The 21,717-nt window shown below is 39.7% G+C and overlaps 1 protein-coding gene across 4 annotated transcripts in view; it reads right to left on the bottom strand.

The window, feature by feature from the left end:
- Window positions 1-21,717, bottom strand: part of LOC110838410 (uncharacterized) — a 152,308-nt gene that overhangs the window by 9,601 nt on the left and 120,990 nt on the right. For 2 of the 4 annotated variants that reach the window (XM_087350152.1, XM_087350149.1), the window contains exons 8-21: window positions 19,546-19,751; window positions 15,532-15,647; window positions 15,074-15,242; window positions 13,710-13,871; window positions 11,964-12,243; window positions 11,228-11,442; window positions 10,810-11,076; window positions 9,501-9,893; window positions 8,602-8,742; window positions 8,177-8,395; window positions 7,672-7,869; window positions 7,212-7,457; window positions 1,444-1,802; window positions 17-955 (exon numbers count right to left, since the gene is read on the bottom strand). In XM_087350152.1, coding sequence (XP_087206278.1) covers window positions 17-955; window positions 1,444-1,802; window positions 7,212-7,457; window positions 7,672-7,869; window positions 8,177-8,395; window positions 8,602-8,742; window positions 9,501-9,893; window positions 10,810-11,076; window positions 11,228-11,442; window positions 11,964-12,243; window positions 13,710-13,871; window positions 15,074-15,242; window positions 15,532-15,647; window positions 19,546-19,751 — 3,910 coding nt within the window. The remainder of the gene's footprint in view (window positions 1-16; window positions 956-1,443; window positions 1,803-7,211; window positions 7,458-7,671; window positions 7,870-8,176; window positions 8,396-8,601; window positions 8,743-9,500; window positions 9,894-10,809; window positions 11,077-11,227; window positions 11,443-11,963; window positions 12,244-13,709; window positions 13,872-15,073; window positions 15,243-15,531; window positions 15,648-19,545; window positions 19,752-21,717) is intronic. The other 2 variants (XM_087350151.1, XM_087350150.1) reach the window with 2 other exon arrangements.

Genomic DNA, 21,717 nt, shown 5'->3' with positions numbered 1-21,717 from the left:
CGAAGGTAAAGCTTACCTTGAATGGAAGTGGTAACTGGATGGAATGTAGTGTTTTAGTTTCATCATGTTCATGAGGGGCCATATAAGTAGTTAGGTATGAATCACACTTTGAAACGTCATCAGTCACCTCTGTTGCAACTACTTTCTCATCCTCCTCATTCTCATCATCACTGTTTGTAATGGTGATATAAGGCAACTGCATGTCATGCTCACTAGCTATACAGTCAGCTTCCACAGACATAATCTGCTCATTTCTGCTTCTCAAATATGGAGGAGCACTTCGAGGCATGATGGGTGTAAGGGCGGGAGATGGGGATGGTGTTGCAAGTGGAGTTGGAACTTCTCGAATAGGTGACAGACACTTGCTGATTCCACTGCTTGGTATTTCCAACAAGATTGTGGGAGGCTGAAGCAGATTGCTCCCTCCTCCTATAGTTCTGTGCGCACTAAGGGCATCTAGCACTGGGACCTCTATTGTGTTACTCTGGTTATGACGATGGAAGGCATAAGACAAAGGAGGGGAATCCAGTGTGAAGCTGGATGATGACATTGGTGTGGGGATAGATGAGGTGGAGGACTCGTCAGATCCCGCAGCATCATCTTGCGGACTGGATGCGGTTGGAGTGGTGGATGGCGAAGTCGTCTGCATGGCCGACACCGAAGTGGCAGACGAGAAGTTACGGAACATAGCCAAGATTGAATCAGCGCTCGGGTTCTTGACTGGTCTTCCAGTCTGCTGCAACAAGCGGTTAGGACGGCGGTTGATAAGCAGCTCCGTTACTGTCTGTGCACCTCCACCCAGTTGAAGAGATGCATCCAGACTTGACATGGAATCACTGCCTTGGTTACTGCTGGTGCTGTGTGGAGATCGAGCATCAGCTGCCGGGGAAGGTGGAGTGCTATTTGAACGAAGTAGACCGGAGAGCTGTGGGTGACGAGTTTGGTTTGCTTCAACCTGTGATGACATAAAAATTATGTAACTTTCATCATACAGGAAGAGGGGACTTAAACCCCTGTATTAGGGGGCTGCTGGCAAGACTGGAGGTGGATCCAATTAGTTCAAGATTCTGTCATGTGGTGGGGAATCTTTGGGTTCTACTGTCAGACAATCTCTGGCAGACACAGTCAACACATGAACAGTTACTAAAGACAAAGAATGAAGGAAATTAAAAAATAAAAAATAGTTTCAATTCAAAAGAAGTAGATGCTGAGAACCGCAATGAAATTGAGACCAAAGAGAAGAACAATGGAACATGATGGAAGGATCAAGTGCGACTCGACATACAATGAAGAGGATGGTAGTTACGGAGTTGAAATTGAAGGGCAGATGGGATAGAGATATTTTTCTCAAACTTGATCTTTCAAATGGACATACAGTAAGAAGAGGAATTAAAACACAGAATTCTATCTCAGTCAGTGCCAGCAACAATTAAATTACATTACCTCTGATCCAGAACTCATTTCTGCAGACACTTTGCTAAGAAGCCTTGCGAAAGTAACCTTCTTCTCAAACTTGGCATCAGCACTGGACACAGCAACAGTAGAGGGTGCTGACTGTGAGTCAGACATAGCCGTGCTGAATGTCGTTTCTGTCTCCTCTCCGTCTGCTCCTCCCTCCTTTACCTTATCAACCTCCTTCATCTTCCGTTCACTCAACTGGATCAGTTCACCCAAACTCACTTTCCGTGGATTCTGTTGATTTGCTGATGGCGTGATTAGTTTCTGGAGAATATGCTTTTTTTCGGAAATGTTCTTCTTAGTTGGTGTCGAGTTATTGCGTTTCTTACGAGGAGACGGAGTCCCTGAAGTAGAGTGAAACATTTTTTATAGAATATGTTTGATGTATTTTGCTGAGAAAATATTTCTAGAAATGTTGCCAGTGACCTCTAGAAACTAAAACAAAAACAACAATGAAATGAATTTTGATAGGATAATTAGTAGCACTAAAAAGGTAGGCTCTTGCTAGACCCTAACTACGTGTTTCTAAATAGAATTTGTACAGCACTGCCCAAAATGAAAGTAAGATACTGTATGTGATTTTTATTAAATGTTCATTGGTAATTAAAATAATTATTAATAATATGTACCTGCAGTAGAATGCTCACATTTATATTAACGTTTTACTTTATGGTTATAGTGTTTTGTATATGGAATGTTTAGTCCAGTTCTATAAACAATGGACAATTTTTAAAATGCAAACTCTTGTTGCCCGAGAGTCTTTCATCGACTTCGTTCGCGGCAAAAGCTTCACTTTATACATAACAAATATATTTTTTAGTTCCACAGCCATAAATAATATTTTTGAAGAACTTTTACATGTTGGCTTAAAATTAAATTTTTAGTTGAGTGCATAAGTATTTTAAAATACACTGATCATACACACATTTCTGTGGTTGAAACATTTTCTATAACACTACGTAAGTAAATTATAACTCTGGTAGTCTTTTGACGTTGAAGAGCCATTTTACTCTGAGAAACATAGGACAAAAGTTACGAGTGCATTATTTTTATTAGTTGTTGAGTGTTGGATTTCTCTGGAGAAATTTTCTGCCAGATTTTGGAACTTTCCTTGATATTTATTAGGACTCCTTGCGCAGGGGCTCAGACAATCCCTAGGCCTGTACCTGCACAGGACAGCACAACGCAGAAAGACATGGATACACATTCATGTCTCAAGTAGGATTTGAATCTGTAGTGCCACATGGCCAATGTGATCAGACATTATTTACTTCTTTTAAATGAACTAATTAATAACATTTAATTTTCTATGTTTTTAATTAGATAAGTTGGATATACCTGTTACAAAATGTATGAAAAATTCATTATTAAATATTTTTAGTTTAATAAAAATGTACTGCAGAACTGCAGATAATGTTATTCTGTAATTTCCATGGCATTCCTCCCGTCCACTGCTGTACACACTTGAGAGGGTACTGTACCACCATAACCTGGTTCATTGGTATTTCATAAATACACAATTAGTGGCTCAGTAGTGTATGGTCTTTAAAAATGTTTCATTTTTAATTCAGCAATTTAAAGCATTTTATATCCTCATACAAGCACTGGTGCACATTAAACATCCTATTTAAAACACATTATTTATCTATATGTACACTACTCTGATTATTTAGACAAGTCAAAATTATCAGATTTTTAAAATAGTTTAGTTCAGCAGACAGCTAAACTTTTAGGTGTTCAGTGCTTTTCATACCAAGATGCTGCGTGGTCTTGCATTTTACAACTACAGTCTTAATTAGCGAAGGTTAGGCTCAATGCATGCAATATACCATCTCTATTTTAAGCAGGGGGGAGGGTGGCAAGAGAGTCTGTTAACAAGATACTCTTATAGCATACTTGTATGGGCAGGGTAATTACAACAGATACTGGATACTGGGAACGACCCGTTCTTCAAGTGTCTGAGCACTGCGGGTCCCAACTTTTTTGTTGGCTCCATCTATAGACATTAGGTAGGACTCCTTGGACGAGGGATCGGCCCGTCACAAGGCCTCTACCTGTACACAGGACAACATTCATGGCTTGAGTGGGATTCGAACCCACGGTCCCACCGACCAAGCGGTACAAGGCCCACGCCTCAGACCGCGCGGCCACTGCGGACCCCAATTACAACAGATATTTAACGCAACTATACACTATCACAGGTAGATATTTAATTATATCAGCATTACAGCAATTATTCTCCTCACCACTGACAGATCAAGATACTTCTACTCAAGAGTCAGTGACAGCTGCACTGTTTCCACATGTATAAAAAATTAGCGATGGAAACCAAAATACTAACGACGCAAAACAAGTTCTTGTACCTCTTACTACGTTTCAAGAAAATGTGAAAATACTGTGAAGTTTTCTAGTATTGAAACACGACATGTCTTTGACATTTAAGTTACGATGCCACTTTCTTTTTAATCACACACTTTTTCATGACGTGTTAATTATCCTCAAATACCAACACCCAATATTTCTATAAATTAATTTCTGAATTTATTTTTTTCATGGCTAAATGTCTTTATAATGACAGCAACAAAGAAAAACACAGTCAGAAAATATTTTTGGATTCATAATCAAATTCATTGCTCATACTGTGAAACATTTAAGATGTTTGTTAACTTGTCGTGTTTCGGTGTCTACACAAGATCTAAGATGTTGAAAATTATGCAGCTGAGTCTATTATATATGATACATTTACCATTTCAAACAGATCTGACTCATAAGAAAAGATGTCCGAAGCTCTCTTTACATATCACAAGACAAACACAGGACTTGAAGCTGTACTACTGATATTTATATACGAGTTAACAAAAATCCACAACATCCAGAAAGAAGGGTATAGAGTATGAAAGAAAGAATCAAGAATACACTATAAATACCATACTTCCTGTATGCTTACTAGGGAAAACAAAATGGTTATTATGAGTCATACCTGTTTGTGAAATACATTATGATCCATATAAATATCACAACAAATTACAATTATAAAATGATTTATAATCCCTCAGGAGTTAAAATTTGAAACTGCAGAGTTTTTCTATACTTCTTATTCAATGGAACTTATGTGAAATTCTTTATGAAATCAGTACTGTATTTGAGTTGTGTTCTGTCAAATATAAGTTAAAATTTTGTATATAAATTATCTTTTTATTACATTATTATATAAAACTTTTATCATGATCCTATCTTTTCTAATAACAGGAAAATAATGTGATCCACACATTAAAGTATTTATAACCATCAATTCTGGTTTTGAATGGAAAATAAAATAAAAATTTTAATTGGTATAGTTCCAAAGTTACTAAAATTTGAGTATATGAAAATACCTTTAGTTATAATACGGTCAGGCCTCTGCCTACAGAGAGGGGCAAAGAAATCGAGTTTTGAACAGCATAAACGAGGTGAACTGATGATCGTAGAAAAGGGTCTGTTCAGAATGATGGCCAACAAAAGAATATAAATTTCAACTCTGAATCTTAACCACGTGGAGTTGTGGTAGTCCCCACATTCAAACAGATTATAACATTTTTTTATGAACAAAATCCCTTGTTTTTGCTGTTCTGGAATCCCCATCATAACTGCAGTTTGTTGTGAATAAAAGTATCTTTGTGCACCCTAAAGCAATCGGTGCAAACCTACCAGCACACACTAATACACACAACACCGACACACTGACTGGTAGGACATGACATGGAGATTTACATATATGGAAGGATATAGAGTGACAGTTAGGCAAGAGAGGCAACGCCACAGTTTCCTACTGCTACCACACGTCAAAGATGAGACAGGACAGAAAGACACATCAGAAGTAAAAAAAGCTTGTTCTGTGCAGCTTTCAAGCAGTTGAACCCAGATCATCGCACTCTTCCTCCTCTTCTCAAATAATCACAAAAGATGACTAAGCCTTGAGTTCCTGACTGAAAGGATGGTGGCTAGTCATATGACAAAAAAATTAACTTTTTTCCTTTCTTTTATATATGTAAGTAAAGAGTTTATTTTATCTGAATTAATCCAGAAATACTCCATTTTATTTTTCATTAATATAACTCAGAAGTGATTTAATACAGTAAAACCTCATTAGTCAGACTGAGGAGAAAGGGTAATTCAGAATTAGTAAAAAGCCTGAATTATAGAACCTAATTATGCATATGCAAATATTTTCAAGTCACAGTCCATAAGAACAAGCAAATTTGTTCACAATACAGCAACATATGTTAAGATGAAACTTCAGCGACTGCGGGCCCTACTAGGGGACTGATCCTGCACATACCCTACTAATTGCAAGTATTTAAACAAACTAAAGTCCACTTTGGGTGAAACTGTACTCATTTTAGCCAGCCGTTCATCGGAGGACGCTAAAGCGGAACCCCAGCCATGGACCAGTCCTCAAAGCCAACAGCTGAAGAAGACCATGGAAACATGGATGACCTGCATTCATCATATTATGTTGTATTATTGCACCAGAAGTACCTGACTTTATCAATAAAACCCATGGCACAAGTTAAGGAAACCTAGGGGTCGTATAAATTTCTCTTTTGTCTGCCAGACCGCTGGTTAGTAGTCAGTGCGCATCCGGAAGGTCCTGAGACCTGCCATCTCGACACAGGTTTTCCTCTGTCTTCAAGCAAATGCTGAGATGGTTCCCAAGTTCCAAGTTGCCACTGCATGCTTCTCATGCAGCCCTCCTGATTTGAATTAATCAAAATTTACCCCCCCACCCCTTCAGTAGGAACTTCTAAATTATGTACTAAACTTCCAAATTAATAGTCTCAGCTTTCTCTAATACAAAATTCCGTCTTTTTTGCCAATTATCGCACTAACGTCTTCACTCTTACTTTATCCTTAACAGAAGGAGGGGGACCTTCTAACTAAGGGAGATGGCGTAATAAAGAAGAAGATACATGTCTGAAGCCGAAGCAGAATTAGCCAGTTTATGTGTTGATGAGTTACAGCTGTGACTAGATGATCTAACTCAGTGGTCCCCAACCTTTCTGTGCCTACAGGCACATTTGAGAGTTTATGAGATCGTGGCGGGCACCAACCAATTAACAAAGCCAAATTTTCTTTCTCTGGACAAATAAGATATGGACACCAAATAATACGCAAAACAACACGACGTTTAATGATACAAGAAACCATGCAATCAAAAATACATACTTTTAAAAGTACAATTATTATTACTCAAGTGAGAAGTTAGTGTGATGTTTGGCGCTGCATTTCATCGGCCAGTTTTTCAAATTTGGGAGTGTAGGATGATGTTACTGCTCGCAAACAATCATCAAGATGGACATCAGTAAGTCAAGATCTGCGCTTTGATTTTATAAAGTTCGTGGTTGAACAGCCTTCATTATTCAGTATAACCTCTTTCTGCATCAATGCGGGCACCCAAAAAAAGCCATGGCGCCCGCGGGCACTGCGTTGGGGACCACTGATTTAGAAGCCAATCTGGGGCTTTAAATAATCTGTGAAGTATCCTCTCAGCATCCTGGTTACATGCCTCTTCCTCACCCAGTGACCTAAACCATGCCTACAGAAGTTAATAGACAAAGAGCATGATGCGGTGGGCTAAACAGCTTCAAAGTGCACAGCATTGGGGCATAGCCACACATATCGAGCAGGAGCACAGAGGCAGCCAGCGAGCTTATGCCTTTGTTCAATTCTTTGCTTTTTGGAAAACAATGCCAGTGGTCTAAGACTGGCCTTACTTCTTGGTGGCGGTTTAAGCAAATCATCCAAACTAAAGGTTCTTGCTGTGGCTGAGGCAGCGGTTTGGCGGTTGCTGTGGCCGTGTGGGCTGGTGAGGCTGAGGAGTGAGGGTTTGCGAATACCCAGGCGGCCAAACAGTGAGCGTGGACACCCGGGTTGAGGACTGGGGACCACTACCACAGTAGCCCCTCCTGCCGCAGCCAGCTGCTCGCGGACAGAGGGTGGTCGAGAATGTGAGCTGCATCCTGTAGGCAGAAGAGAGTAATGTTTACACAATATTTAAAAATCTTGTATGATAATGATGAAAGATTCTCGGGTTACCGTGTCAGGTGGCTGAACAGTGAATAAATCATATCTTCTCCCCCCTCCCCCACACATTAATTTATTTTACTTTATCAATGTTGGGAAACGCGCTACAAATTCAAAACACTAAGCATTAGTGCTACTTGATATAAATACCTGTTCTACTTCTGTCCGCTTCCTCAGCGAGAAGTTTCTCCAGTTTCTCTGGGAAATGCCTTTTCGCACACCACACTAATCCGATCACACCCAGCACCACCGTTACTGTAATAAGGCCTAACCAGAATGGTTCTTGAAGCATTCGTTCTGACAATGGCTTGAAAGGAATGTGAAGCATTCTCCTTTCACACCGCTGGCCTGAAAATGAACACATTCCACCTTGAGGTCCATGATAATTAGAACATATTTTCAACATTTACAAGTGACTAAAGCTGATTTTACACTCCTCCAGGTTGGGGGTTGGTCGCAAGGCTAACAACCTTACACTGTAAAAAGGAAGATGTTTCGAAACCTCGATCAAAGCCTCAGACAGAGGAGAACTGAGGAGGCCATGGACCGGAGAGCCATAGAAGAAGAAGAAGAAGTAATCAAGAAATGCCCCTTCTTTCACGAAACCCGAAGGATCATTATCATGTTCACAAGAGGTTAGATCACATCTTCTCACCTTCCCACCATGCGTGGCAACGGCAATGAAAAGTATCCCCCTTCTCAAAACACTCCCCTCGTCCTTCACACGGGTTTTCCGCACAAGGCCGTAGTTTCTGCTCACAGTTGGTACCAGTGTAACTGGGCAGGCAGGTACAGGCATAACTTGTAGGAGTAAGCTTGCATTGCCCAAATGCACAGGGTTGCATCTCGCAGAGATTCAGCGCACAGAACATCCCTGCACAAAAGACAGCGTTCTGAAGATTTCTTCCATAATGTTGTAATAACCCTTTTACATAGCATCTGAATGGCGCAAACACTTAATTTTACTACAGTCTCCTCAAGTTCATCCAGACAAATGCCGGAATAAGTATCTTAAATTAGGCCATGACCACGTCCTTCCACATCCTTTTCGATTAACTCATAAATAAACGAATTAATTACCTGTGAAGTGACTCGTACACTGGCAAGTCCTTTGAGAACCCCTGCTTATACATTTCCCTCCATTCAGGCAAGGATTTGGGTAACATGATTCAATGCTGCTTTCTTCCGATCCACGAACGAGCTTTATTCTATAGCTACTATCTGCAAAGAATAAAAATAAGTCACTCTCATCCAGCTTTGTTACACAAAAGTGGCTTGGTCCTTGTCCACAGGCAAACAGCAAGGCAAGGCTTCTTTTATCTTGGTCCTGAATGCTACAACGGAGACGTTTTGACCACCTTCATATTGGGAAAACAGAGAGAAGAAATTACTTTCACGGTACATGATCGCTATGTCTCTCGTTGAGGTCAATTGTTTGTTTCGATAAACAGACAACATATTAATTCTATATCAAGAGTTGTTTTCTTACTTTATAAACCTGCCGCCAGTTGTTACCAAAAGCGTCATAACAAGATTTTAGATTCTCACAGCAACAGGTGTCCCAACTTAATGGTACCTGCACCTTGTCGTGGTGGTGGGGCTTGAGTACCTCAGTGACCCCAAGAGCTATGCTGGTGGTAGCACAGCTACTGGTAGGGCCTCCCTAGCCAGATTGGTCGAGGGGGAGAGGTCAGACTAAGACAGGTACCCTGGTCCTCCAGGTTGGGGGTTGGTCGCAAGGCTAACAACCTTGCACCGTAAAAAGGAAGATGTTTCGAAACCTCGATCAAAGCCTCGGACAGACGGACCTAACAGAAGGACCGAATGGAAGAGGAGAATTGAGGAGGCCATGGACCAAATATGGACCGGAGAGCCATAGAAGAAGAAGGAAAGATACTTACGAATAAGACGACACATGATAAGTTCATAACAATACTGAAGCTTACGACAAAATAAATTAAACACTATCTTATTCTAACCTGGATAAACTTTAACTGTAGCATTAAGCTGAACACCTGACATCCCACTCTTCTGCTTAATGTAGAGGGTGTTAAAATACGACGTTATCGCCAAAGTCGAGGATTCACTTCTTCCTCCGAGCTCGGTAGCCGCTTCACACAGGAACCACCAGGTGCCATTAGTGTCCGCATAATTATCGGTTACCTCGATGATCCCAGTACCGCCCGGGCAGCTCCTGCTCTCGGTCAGTGTCATGTGGTACAGTTCCAACAGGATGACATGCCCCACTGGGGCAACAAAGTGCTGTAGAAATTCCACATGTGGAGGAGGAGGTTTTGGGTAGTTGAGGTGAAGCAGAGTGCCAACTGTCACGTTGCTGAGGTCCACCAGTCTTTCCTCATGTACCTGAACCACTTAAAACAGTAACATTTTTGTAGAAACATTGTCTACGTAGTGAGTATTATAAAACACACATTTAGGATAAAATAAATATATAACTGCAATTATGTAAAACAAAAATTGCAAGTCTATCGCTTACAAATTCATCCACAAAAGAGGTTCTAAAAATAAGCCGGTGCTTTTAATTGAAATACCCATTCATTATTCAGAAATGGTAAAATTGTGTAAATATCAACCAAACGACTGCACATAATGAGATTATATACAGTATGTCCCCAAAGTCCCTTCCGGGTTTTGAAAAATTGTGGCATGCAAACAAATTGAACTAGCCACATGCGGTTTGTGGCAGATTACAGTGAAACTCTGGAAGATGGTGCTTCACTAGGGTCTGCAGGTACGCGCGTACCTAGACAGGACATTTCCAGGAAGATGGATCGGCAGAGATGGTCCAATGCCTTGGCCTCCATGTTCACCAGATATAACACCACTGGATTTTTTTCCTGTGTGGTTATGTCAAGAGCAATGTGTTCCAAACACCCGTTAATGGACTTGATGACCTGAAGACCTGTATCAGGAATGCGATCTCGGCTATTCCAGCGGACATGCCTCACAGAACATGGCAAGAGCTGGAATATCGTCTGGACGTTCTCCGTGCTACCAAGGGAGCCCACATTGAAGTCTACTGAGGTCAGTAAAAAACTTCCAGAGTTTCACTGTAATCTGCCGCAAACCGCATGTGGCTAGCTCAATTTGTTTGCACACCACAATTTTTCAAAACACCGAAGGGACTTTGCGGACACACTGTATTTTAAAATGGATGCTGTTCGTGGGATTCAGGATAGAATACAGTGAATATTTTTTTAGAACTTACGCGTGATGATACCTTGGTTTCTGTAACACAAATAAATTACGCTAAATTAATATGTTTACCTGTTCTGTACACCGCCTTAAATCCAATTCCTCTGGGTTTATCAGCAGTTTTCAGTCTGACACGCAGACGTTCACCCTCTGAAAGGTAAGCGCCATCTGTGAGGTGGCCTGGTAGCTGGAAGGGTCGGAAAGGCCCATTGCCTCCGCTCAGGTCTATCTCAAACACTGCTTCACTGCGAGCCTGTTCTTGCAACTGAAGGTCCCTGTCATTTTTACGTTGCGCTCCAAAATCAAACTCCAAGAACTGCAGCCAGATCCGTCGTCCAGCTAGAAAATAATTTGAAGATATGAACTTTCTTTAGTTCAACGGCCAGTTGTGTTACCCTGATGATAGAGGCAGGAAGCACCTCTACTTACTTCAACCAGACTACATGATGTAACACTGTAGAAGACGGTCATCTTTGTAAGTACCACTCACCTGGCGCTAGTATGGTCGTCGCACAGTCCAGATGGGCCATGAGGAAGTGTGGATAATTGGGGCTCATAAGTGTCCCCTCTCTAGCAGTGAGAGTTTGTAAGGGGCAGCCTGATACATCCACAGCCTGCCATGTGGCTGAGAAACCGGCGCCAGCTATCGAGTAGTCTGAATGGAACCTCAGAAATGCCTTGTTACTTTCTGATACAAAATTGTACCTATAAAACAAAACATGCACACAAAAAAATAAATACTTAAACTGGCCAAGTTTAGATTACAAATATTTGTAGAAAATATATATAGAGTCTGTGATGCCATAATTTTAAGTAGATGTTCTACAAATAACTCAGATTTCTACTTTCATCAAAATGCTTCACTTTTAATGTTGAGACTATCAGGAACCATAAATGATAGATTTATAAAAAGTTTGTCCTCCTGCGACCTGAAAGTACGCTTGAGGAAGGCGTATTACTGCACAGTACAGCGCAGTATTTTGTTCAAATGGATGACAAAAGCTGTGTGTGGTGACGGCACTTTGTCGGACACTTCGGTTTTATAACATTATTCGTCAGTGAACAACACTTCATTTTGGTTTCACATTGAAGTCAATGTGAAATTTTTTATTAAAACTCCCTATTTCTTGAATATCTCTATATACAGTTACCAACCAGCTTTAAATTGCCAATGCATTAAGGAGATTGACGAAGATGAATTACAAGGACCTTTCTTATGCACTCACTTGTCCATTTCCGAATAGTGGCTCCCACACCATCTAACGGCATCATCCGACAACTGCTTCTTCCCTCCTAGACTCCCGAGTTCCACAAAGTCATAAAGGCACTCGGCCTGTAACTCTAGATCCAGCTGCTTGAATTGAATTACAAGTCGAGACTTTTCTGGACCGACCAGCTCGATCCAGTAGTCTAGATTGTGGTAGTAGTTTCCGGGGAAGTTAGGAGATGTAAGGAAACCTTCTGTACCATTTACAGTTCTGTTCAGATGCAGACCACTCCCTGATACTGAAAGAGGCGTTACAACATTATTTTATGTAAACACTAGATCACTGGTCCCCAACCTTTTTGTGCCTATGTGCACATTTGAGAGTTTATGAGATCGTGGTGGGCACCAACCAATTAACAAAGTAAAATTTTCTTTTCTCTGGACAAATAAGATATAGACACCAAATAATACACAAAACAACACAACGTTTAATGATACAAGAAACCACGCAATCAAAAATACGTAGTTTTATAAGTACAATTATTATTACTCAATTGGGAAGTTAGTGTGATGTTTGGCACTGCATTTCATCGGCCAGTTTTTCAAATTTGGGAGTGTAGGATGATGCTGCTGCTCGCAAACAATCGTCAAGATGGGCATCAGTAAGTCAAGATCTGTGCTTTGATTTTATAATGTTCATGGTTGAACAACGCGGGCACCCAAAAAAAGCCTTGGCGGGCACCGCGTTGGGGACCACTGCACTAGAGCTTTGATGTAAATCGTTAAGTATACTTATACTGACCACGGCTTGCAATATTAATTAATTCAAGTTTGTTTTATAAAAAGACAAATGGAAAGGGCAGGTTTAAATTCACGAGGAGCAATTTCTTTTGTATACTTTTATTACCTAAACCCTTTCTTCTTTCTTGTTATCCTTCTCATTCTTTATCTCCTTCCATCCTTTCTCCCATATTCCTTTTCCATCTCTTTAAACTTACAAACAACAATAAAAAACATCAGCCATGCTACATACTATGTTATGTCAATGCTTTCTATAAGTAATTCTAAAAGCTGCCTAATGACAGAAGCAGTTGTAAGATTCTGCCATCTAGCAGTACTACTGAGAATGTTTAGGCCTCTGTGAGCACAATAAAGTATACATCAAAGCACACAGACATAAAACCAGGTTTCATATAATACACAAGGCACACGGCAAAACTACGACAAGGCCTGAAATCAAAATCGGAAAAGCAGAATTATAGTGGTTAATAAAGATATAACTCGGGATGCCAAAACCCACCAAGGGCTGTAGTGCAAGGGAAGAAGAATAAAAATATAAGGTGAATGTATAAAGAACAGCAAGCTAGTTACTTTCAAATAATCATTCAAGGTCATTCATGTTAATACAGAAAACATAAAAGAAAAGGGCTTGGTCTACTGGCACGCACTCGTTACATTTAAAAAATTCTAAAAGTAAGCGTATGATAAAGTCTAAAGTGATGTATTGCGAGGTGAATGCAATTTATACAGCACGAAGACACACATCAGGAGATCTCTTCTGTCTGAGATGCAGATAGACAACTAAAAAAATAGGTTTTATCTCTTAGCGTACGTTAAGTATTATCTGAGAGTAGTGAGAGTAAGCTTAATATTGGAGTCTGCCTCCATTTTATTTTTTAGAGCGTGTTTATTAAACACAAGTGAAAGTTTTTAATATCTATAAGGATAAAAATAAATCGCAGGTCTCTTGTAAATGGCACTGTACCTTGATTTCCTCTCTTACAGACATATCCACCAATAGCATTGCAGCGCTGAGATTGCCAGTACAAGCCACTAGGAAGTGCAGACGTTGGAGAGGGCATCCACTGGATTCCTAGACATACCGGCGAGTATTCTGCATCTGTTGGTGTGTGTCCAGACAGCCATGCTGTAAAATAAAATGAAATAAGTCAGGAACTTAAGAGAACACATTTTTATAAATGGATTTTGAAACTAAACGGAGTAAATTTGTACCAGAATACTCTAAACGTTAGGTGTCCAGTGCCATAGCCGTGCGGTCTGAAGCATCATGCTTCAGACCGGTGATACGTAATACGTGCTGGTTCGAGTCTCGGGGGAGAAGAAATTTTCTCATGAGCTTTCGACCAGTGTATGGGACCAGTGCCAACCCAGCATCGTGAGGAAATTAGGGAGCTACAACGGTAGCGTAATCTGTTCATGAAAACTAGCATTGGTTGGATGATCGTTCACCTCTGCTTAGGCATGTGAACGTGAGGCCAACAAACAGGCTAGTCAGCTTTGGCTCTCAGAGGGCTGTTATGCCATGGATTATTATTAATGGTAAAATTACCCATGTTTAAGCCACTGTACTATAATGAAATACAGATGTATATTCTTTGCACTAGATGGATGCAAGAATGTGTCACAAACACCCATTAGACAGAAGGCTGAATGACCTCTACATTCCATCCAGATGTGAAGGAATGAATGTTTGACAAGCAACATAACCTCTGAATTATAGTATAGAAGAAATTAATGGAATTTTAATAACATGTATAGTAACTAATTTCCCGCATCAAAGTCCCAATTAAACACAAATATTCACTGATCTAATGAAAAAATTTCTTGTCTTTTATGGAAACAAAAGATTCCTACATCATCTTGTTATTTTTTAATCATCATGAAAATTCTGGATGTCTACCCAGAATATAAGACAAGAATTCCTCTGTATCATTATAAAAATGTATCACTAGTTTATGTTACGTTCTATATTCAAATGGAGGCACTTCAAGTATTTTTATTTTGCAAAAAATGAAGCTTTAGCGGCGACTGAAGTTGATGAAAGACTCTCGGGCAACAAGCCGCGTCAGGTGACGCTACATAGGACCAGTTTCGTTCCGCAGCTGCCCTGAGGATGAGAGCAGAGATGGCTCCTGAAACAGCAGAAGATGTGGTTCATTCACCATTCAGCCAGCTGACGCGGCTTGTTGCCTGAGAGTCTTTCATCAACTATTTTTATTTTGTCACCTTCTTGCCTGATGAGACTTCTGTTCAGCAGAACTTAATACTTTAGCTCCACGACAACGGATCAGGTGTAAGATTTCTTACATGTGCAGAAGAAAACATTACCAGAGAAACTGAAAGGTGTTCCATCAACCCACTCCCAGCGATCAATGGACTTTGCAACAAGCTGACCACCGAGCCAATAAATAGCACTGGTGCTGTATTCAGCGGAGTCTCGGATATTTGCAGTCACAAAGTTTTCCTCTTCCAGGCTGTGGATACTTGCCAGCTCAGCCTGCATGAATGAAGAACAGGGTTCAAAATTTGTGTTGACCACTTCATTTATACCACTAATTCCATCTTAATAATTTTCAGTAGCATAGATCCTGGTTCAAATACAAGAAGTCACATAAATCTTTCCATTATTCATTGACAATATTGTGGCCTTTATCATAGATAATAAATGGACAAGATCTCAGGCAATTTATTACTGAATTTCAGATGTAAAAACAAATTATTCAAAACCAAGACTTTAAACTAATCTGGAAATATGCTCATACAGGATCGCAGAAATTATTATGTACCTTCATTCCTTGACAGATATGTTGAGCTGTCTGCCATGTGACTTCAGGATAGCTGACGAACAGGTAACAGGAGCTATTGAACATTTGAAGGCGGTCATCTGCACACTCCATACCTACTGAAAAAATAACAGGATGAAATCTCACTAACATGAACATAATTAATATGTTATGTCTCATTTGAAGAGTACTGATACTAGTTCCTGTTATTTTCAACATTTTTTCAAATTAATTTTATTTTGTTTCAAGGCTATCATAACCTCTAATTCGATTAGAGGTTCAGAACTGTATAAGATTTTTTCATCTACTGTCCAATTATGAATGCAAAATAATTATCCTAACTAATTTAAATGTTACACGTTGCCTCATTATTGAGAAATGTCGGAAGACCAAGGCACTTCATCATTAAATTACGGTCGCACGTCGAACTCTGGAGGGTGAGACTAGAAGCCACTGCCATTAAAAGAGCAGCGAGGAACAACGTCGAGGTTACAGCAGGAGCAGTGTTTTCTGACAGGTGGAGACACTAGCGGAGCTGGCGGAGGTAAACAAAACATTACACTAACGTACAAGTGACTCGCTCCTAGCCTTCCCCTTGAATACTCCACCAGCCAAAAACTACTGCGACCACTTATAACGCCATATCAAATGAGACCGAAAAGATTGCAGGAAAGAACATGACAAATCGGTAATATCAAAAGGTTATTCTAGGAGCTGACAGCTCAGTCTGCAGGCTAGACAACCAGGATTCGATCCCCGACGGAGGCACAGGATATTTCTCTTTGCATGTCCAGGTAGGCTCTACATCCCATCCGCCGTTTTATAATTGAGTGCCGAAGGGTAAAGTGTCCGTAGCGTGAAGCTGGCCATCCCCTTACATCTAATGCTGACGTCAGAAATGCGTACGTCTATGTCTCCATTTCCTAATACGCTTTCCATTAAACACGGAAAAATTACTATTACAACGCTAATCAAAACAGCTCTGAATCATATTAGTTGAAGTCAAAACCTTGCTATAATTCCTGAAGCGTAGAACGAGTTGCCTTCAAAGGCTGCATACAGGGGATTACGTAATGGGGAAACCAAATCTACTTCAACTTTTACCCGCTGAAACACATATTTCATCAGATTCCTAAGCATGGGCCTAAAATCTCTTATTAAACATCCATTTATAGTGTGTTTTATTTCGCAGTAAATTAATGCCAACGACAATTACGACCGACCCTTCCCTCATACACGTATGTAATTTCAAGTAAATAGCTGGAGAATTAGAAGAGATTCAGCTAAACACAGTGGAAATATCATTGTGCCCTCACAAACCTTGTAATCCTCTTTGTAATTAGTATACAAACAGGACGATGAGGGAGACTGAAAAATGAGGGGGTTGGGGGAAGCGTGTATGTAGCTAGTCATTCGGTCTGCTGTTCCGGCTGAAATTAAATTACGTCAAAAAGCGAAAACAATTACGAAGAGAGAGTTGTCACACTGGAGGATACCGCGTGACGAATGATAGATTGAAAATGAAATGACCAAGAAGCAACGAATAAAACGTGATAATAACACAAAATCCAGAGAAATCTTGCGACGTTTCGGGAGTGGACACAGACTGTGATGTCCTGGGTTCAGTGCGTGACAAAGAAATGCAGTGTTCAGTACGCCTGAACCTTGTTCGATTCTCGGTTTCATAGCGAACTATCCTAATCAAGATGTTTCGTGATATTTACCCAGGGAAATTCTCAAACAAATAGGCCACGAACGTTTCCTTTTATATCCTTACCAATTCATCACTCATCAGTATCATTTTTTTTTACGTTACATACATATGCAGTTTCTAACGTGCTCAAATTTCCTCTGATATTTACGTATATCGTCAGTTTCAAACGGTTATAAAATATTTTTAAGTTATCTACGTAGACTTATACATAATTTATTTACGTAATTGGACAGAGCTTGTCCCCAAAATATTTGCATTACCTAATCTACTGAAGTTAAAAGAAACTGTCACTACAATAAAAGTAATGAAACAGGGGAGCCAAAAAGCTACGAAGAATTAGCAAGCGATAATTATGTGATTCAAGGACCAAATGTGGTCTCGTGGAAACTTACCTTTAGATCGTGAACGTGCTTCGGTTACGTAAACAAAGACATCCAGGAAGGGAAAAGAAACAAATACGTAAACACACTGACTACAGGCGAAACAAGTCACAGAGGAGGTCATGATAACATTCTCAGTACGATTCAGGCACATCGAATGAAGACTTCTACATTATTTTCGACGTTCTTGTGGTACGCCACGACATTTAAATGCTTCTACAGGGACCTATTACTTCAGAGTCAAAAACCACTTATGACGAATGATAATTGTTGTTGGGACCGTCACAAAACACCACGGAACTCGTGATATAATTAATAATTCATAAATTTAGTATTCGACTCATCATTTCCAATTATATTTGCTACAAAACAATTTACAATAACAATAGTTCCGCTTGTCTCTAACGTGAAGACACATTCTGTTTGTAACTACAATTAAACATCACAGTCCCATTGTTCTGTTTCCGACAAACTGGCGTCCCAAAGGAAAAAGGAAAATAATGTAGCAGCTAAACAAAAGACAGACGGCCTGCGCTTCACACATAAACGTATTATGAAACGTCACATATGGCACACAGACAAGCATATGCACACTTATGTTCTATGGGCATTAGCTAGTACAGGTGTCCCAAAAGTCACGAAACTTTCAAATCCCTGCAAATGAACAACATTTTTTAAATAATTTGTTCAAGAACAAGAAAGAATATTTCATTTGGACTGAGCTTTTTCTTTCATATCTTTTATTGATGTTTATTTTCTGCAAATAAAAATATGACGTCAACAGAGATACTAAACAACTGCATAATCATAAATTTTACTCTTAACAATGTCAGTAAATACGAGATTTGAGGTTATCACGGAGTTTGAGATGTCGGAACACAATTTCCTCGACACAGACTTGACTCTATCCAGAAACTGTATTTGTTTGAGGCAAATGTACATAAAAATGTTAGCTTGTCCCTTCTTAACCAAAAAAAGAGGTTTCAAATTTTTAAACAAACGACCGATTTTTACGAAATTTAATATGGACGTTATGCCACTGGTGGCTACCCAAACTTCGCACTTTCTAATTTCCTACAAATTAGCAACAACGTGGCAGAAGAACATAAATTTATTACAAGATTAGATCGATATTAGAGCAAATTCATACCGTAGACTTTCGAAATATAAAAATATTTTGTTTAAATTATCTTCTTTTTTTTTTGTAAATTTCCAAAGAACATGGTAGCTGTCACAAATGTTCACGACTCAGCGATAATTATTCGACCACTGAAGCTAAGATTACGGCATTTATGAAGACAAATTACGACTAGACCCTTAAGTACAAAAAATGTTTATATTGTTTAACTATTCTACAGCAAAATATTAGCAGAATAACATTTGCCAACTTAATGTAGACACAAGTCATTTTGTCGGTACCATTTCCATTTCAGTCAACAAAACTTGCACGAACGCCTTATTTCGTCACATAAATCGTATTGCTCATTCAAGGTAAATTAAGATATAACAAATGGAGAAAAAGCTATTCAGGGCAGAAGTAACTAAAAAAGAGCAACAAGAAGGTTGTCGTTATCTTGATGCGCAAATCGGAAATGACATCTGTTAACAATAATGGAACAGACAGAAATCGATCCAATACGTTTCAGTCTTTTTATGGAAAACAGAGCTGAGAAAAAAATTGGCCTGTCTCTGGATAATAAAACAAAATGGCGGTGACGCACAGCAAGGACCTCTGAAAAGTTGGTAAACTTCTAACGGACTACACGGCGCTACAACCTAGATGGCCGCCATCTTCGTACTCGCCGTGAGAACCGCAGACGACACAGATTATGACTGAAAGGAAATGGCCCTCACAGACAAATTTCACACCACGTGACATGCTAACGCGCAGTGAGTGAGTGAGTGAGTCGATTTAATGCTCACCGTTCTCCATGGAGACTTTTGCCTTGAAGCCCCCGAAGTGGTGAGAATAGTCGGACACAAATCGCAGTCGAATCCTCGGACCACGGCTGACATATCGAAGCAGCTTCAACTTCGAGCTCCAGTCTCCACACAGCTTCCGGGTGGCCACACCGCTCGAATTGGTCCACGCAGCACCCTCGAAGATTTCCAGGTAATCATAACTACAACTTTCGAGACAACAAGAAACACATTTTTATTGGATATTTAGGGGGGAAAAAATCGCAAAGTTTTAGTGCCACATAACATTTTAGTATCACGTATCAAGTGGAACTTGTGTCGTTACTACCTCTGACGTTCGCACAGCTGCCAGATTGGTACTACTGATAGTAGGGATTTAAAAGCTACAAATACAAGGCAACCTGTAGTGGCGTAATGTTCATGCCAAATTTAATTAGAATCCGTTGACTGGTTCAAAAGTTATTAGTCAAGAATGACACACGGACATTCTGACACGGACATTCTGGCATGATATTATAACTTTATTTTTCTTTGTAAATAAATAAATGCGTTTGATAAGAAACAAATAATTTGCGTGAAAGAGAAGTCAGTTGAGGAACGTTGCAAACGGCTACTTATTTTTCTTAAATTTTAGTTTTCCTTTACGTGACTGGAGCAGACATCATAACTAACAGACCAACGGAAGTAAGGAGAAAATAAAAAAATAAATAAGCATATAGGACAAAATTCTGTTTCTACTCGAAGTGGTTTTGGATCATAATTGCTTCGTTTCAAAAACAAGAGACAAAACACGAGAAACTCAAAAATAAGGAGATATAATACAGATTAGTCAATTGGTACAATATTTAAAATAACGTAGTCAACGAGTGGTTGAAACTGAAAACATTAAACAAGCAAAAGAACAAAATATTCTCTTCATGACGCCATGAGAACTAACCTAAATTTATTTTATAATCAGAATTTAAAATAACAGATTTCATTCTACAAGATTATATGATTCTGTGTGAAAAACGCTGGACTACGTATTGTTAAAGCAAGTGGTACACATAGTTTCTGTAGAGCTTTTAAAGGGTTGAACGTAGTTTCCAGAAGCATTTACTGCTCATCAGTGATAAATGAAAGAAGATCCGATAAAAAAAACCCACGGGAAATTAATGTGCTCATAACACGCAATTCTATGCCGGCTTGACAGACCTTCTCTACTCTTGAAGCGGGGGTTTAGCGGTTTACAAGCCACTGATTGGAACGGTGTTTCATTGACGACCTTTATTGGAACAAGGGAGACCCCCATTGTGACGTAATAGCTCCAGAGATCGTTGCCGCACAGCGGTGCCAACCACACAAAAACAAAACGACAACGCGGAACAGAAAATCCGTTATTTTATAAATTCAGCTGTGCTTTTGGAGATAATAATTCTATAATATACCAGTTTTTTTAACATATAAGTGTTAAAAGTACATGAAGTGTCAAACACTTTACATCCTTGCAGAGTCATATACAGGCATACCTCGGAGATATTGCGGATTCGGTTCCAGACCACCGCAATAAAGCGAGTCACGCGAATTTTTTGGTTTCCCAGTGCATATAAAAGTTATGTTTACACTATACTGTAGTCTATTAAGTGTTCAATAGCATTATGTCTAAAAAACAATGTGAGAATTACTAAAATGTGACACAGAGACACGAAGTGAGCACATGCTGTTGGAAAAATGGCGCCGGTAGACTTGCTCGACGCAGGGTTGCCACAAACCTTCAATTTGTAAAAAACCCACAATATCTTCGAAGCGTAATAAAACGAGGTATGAATGACAGGAATCTAAAGTAGCAACCACGAAGTCACGAGGCCCAGAAACCCTCAACCGCATTGCCATGGCAACGGTTGTAACAAAAACATTCATAAATATTACCCCATAAGACCAAACCATCCCTTAACAGTAAATGATCATTAATCAAATGTTGATAACAATACCTACAGTGTGAAGGACCGAGGCGCAGACAGGACTGGAATAATTAGGCGTTGGTTAACAAAATAAACTTTAGGAATGCAATTAGACAATTTTCGCTTGGGATGTGGTCCAGCGGAAGCCGTGAGGATGGTAATGAACCTTCTGATTCCATAAAACGTGGGTGGGGTAATTTCTCAACGCTGAGGATTTCTGAGTAACAGCTGAAAA

This window comes from Zootermopsis nevadensis, unplaced genomic scaffold (assembly GCF_977971745.1).
Source record: "Zootermopsis nevadensis isolate Lab colony 2312 unplaced genomic scaffold, Znev_1.0 Znev_ptg000017l, whole genome shotgun sequence".
NCBI classification, from domain to species: Eukaryota; Metazoa; Arthropoda; class Insecta; order Blattodea; family Termopsidae; genus Zootermopsis; species Zootermopsis nevadensis.
Note: the sequence above shows the minus strand (reverse complement) of the source record. Positions and strands in the feature narration are given on the sequence as shown.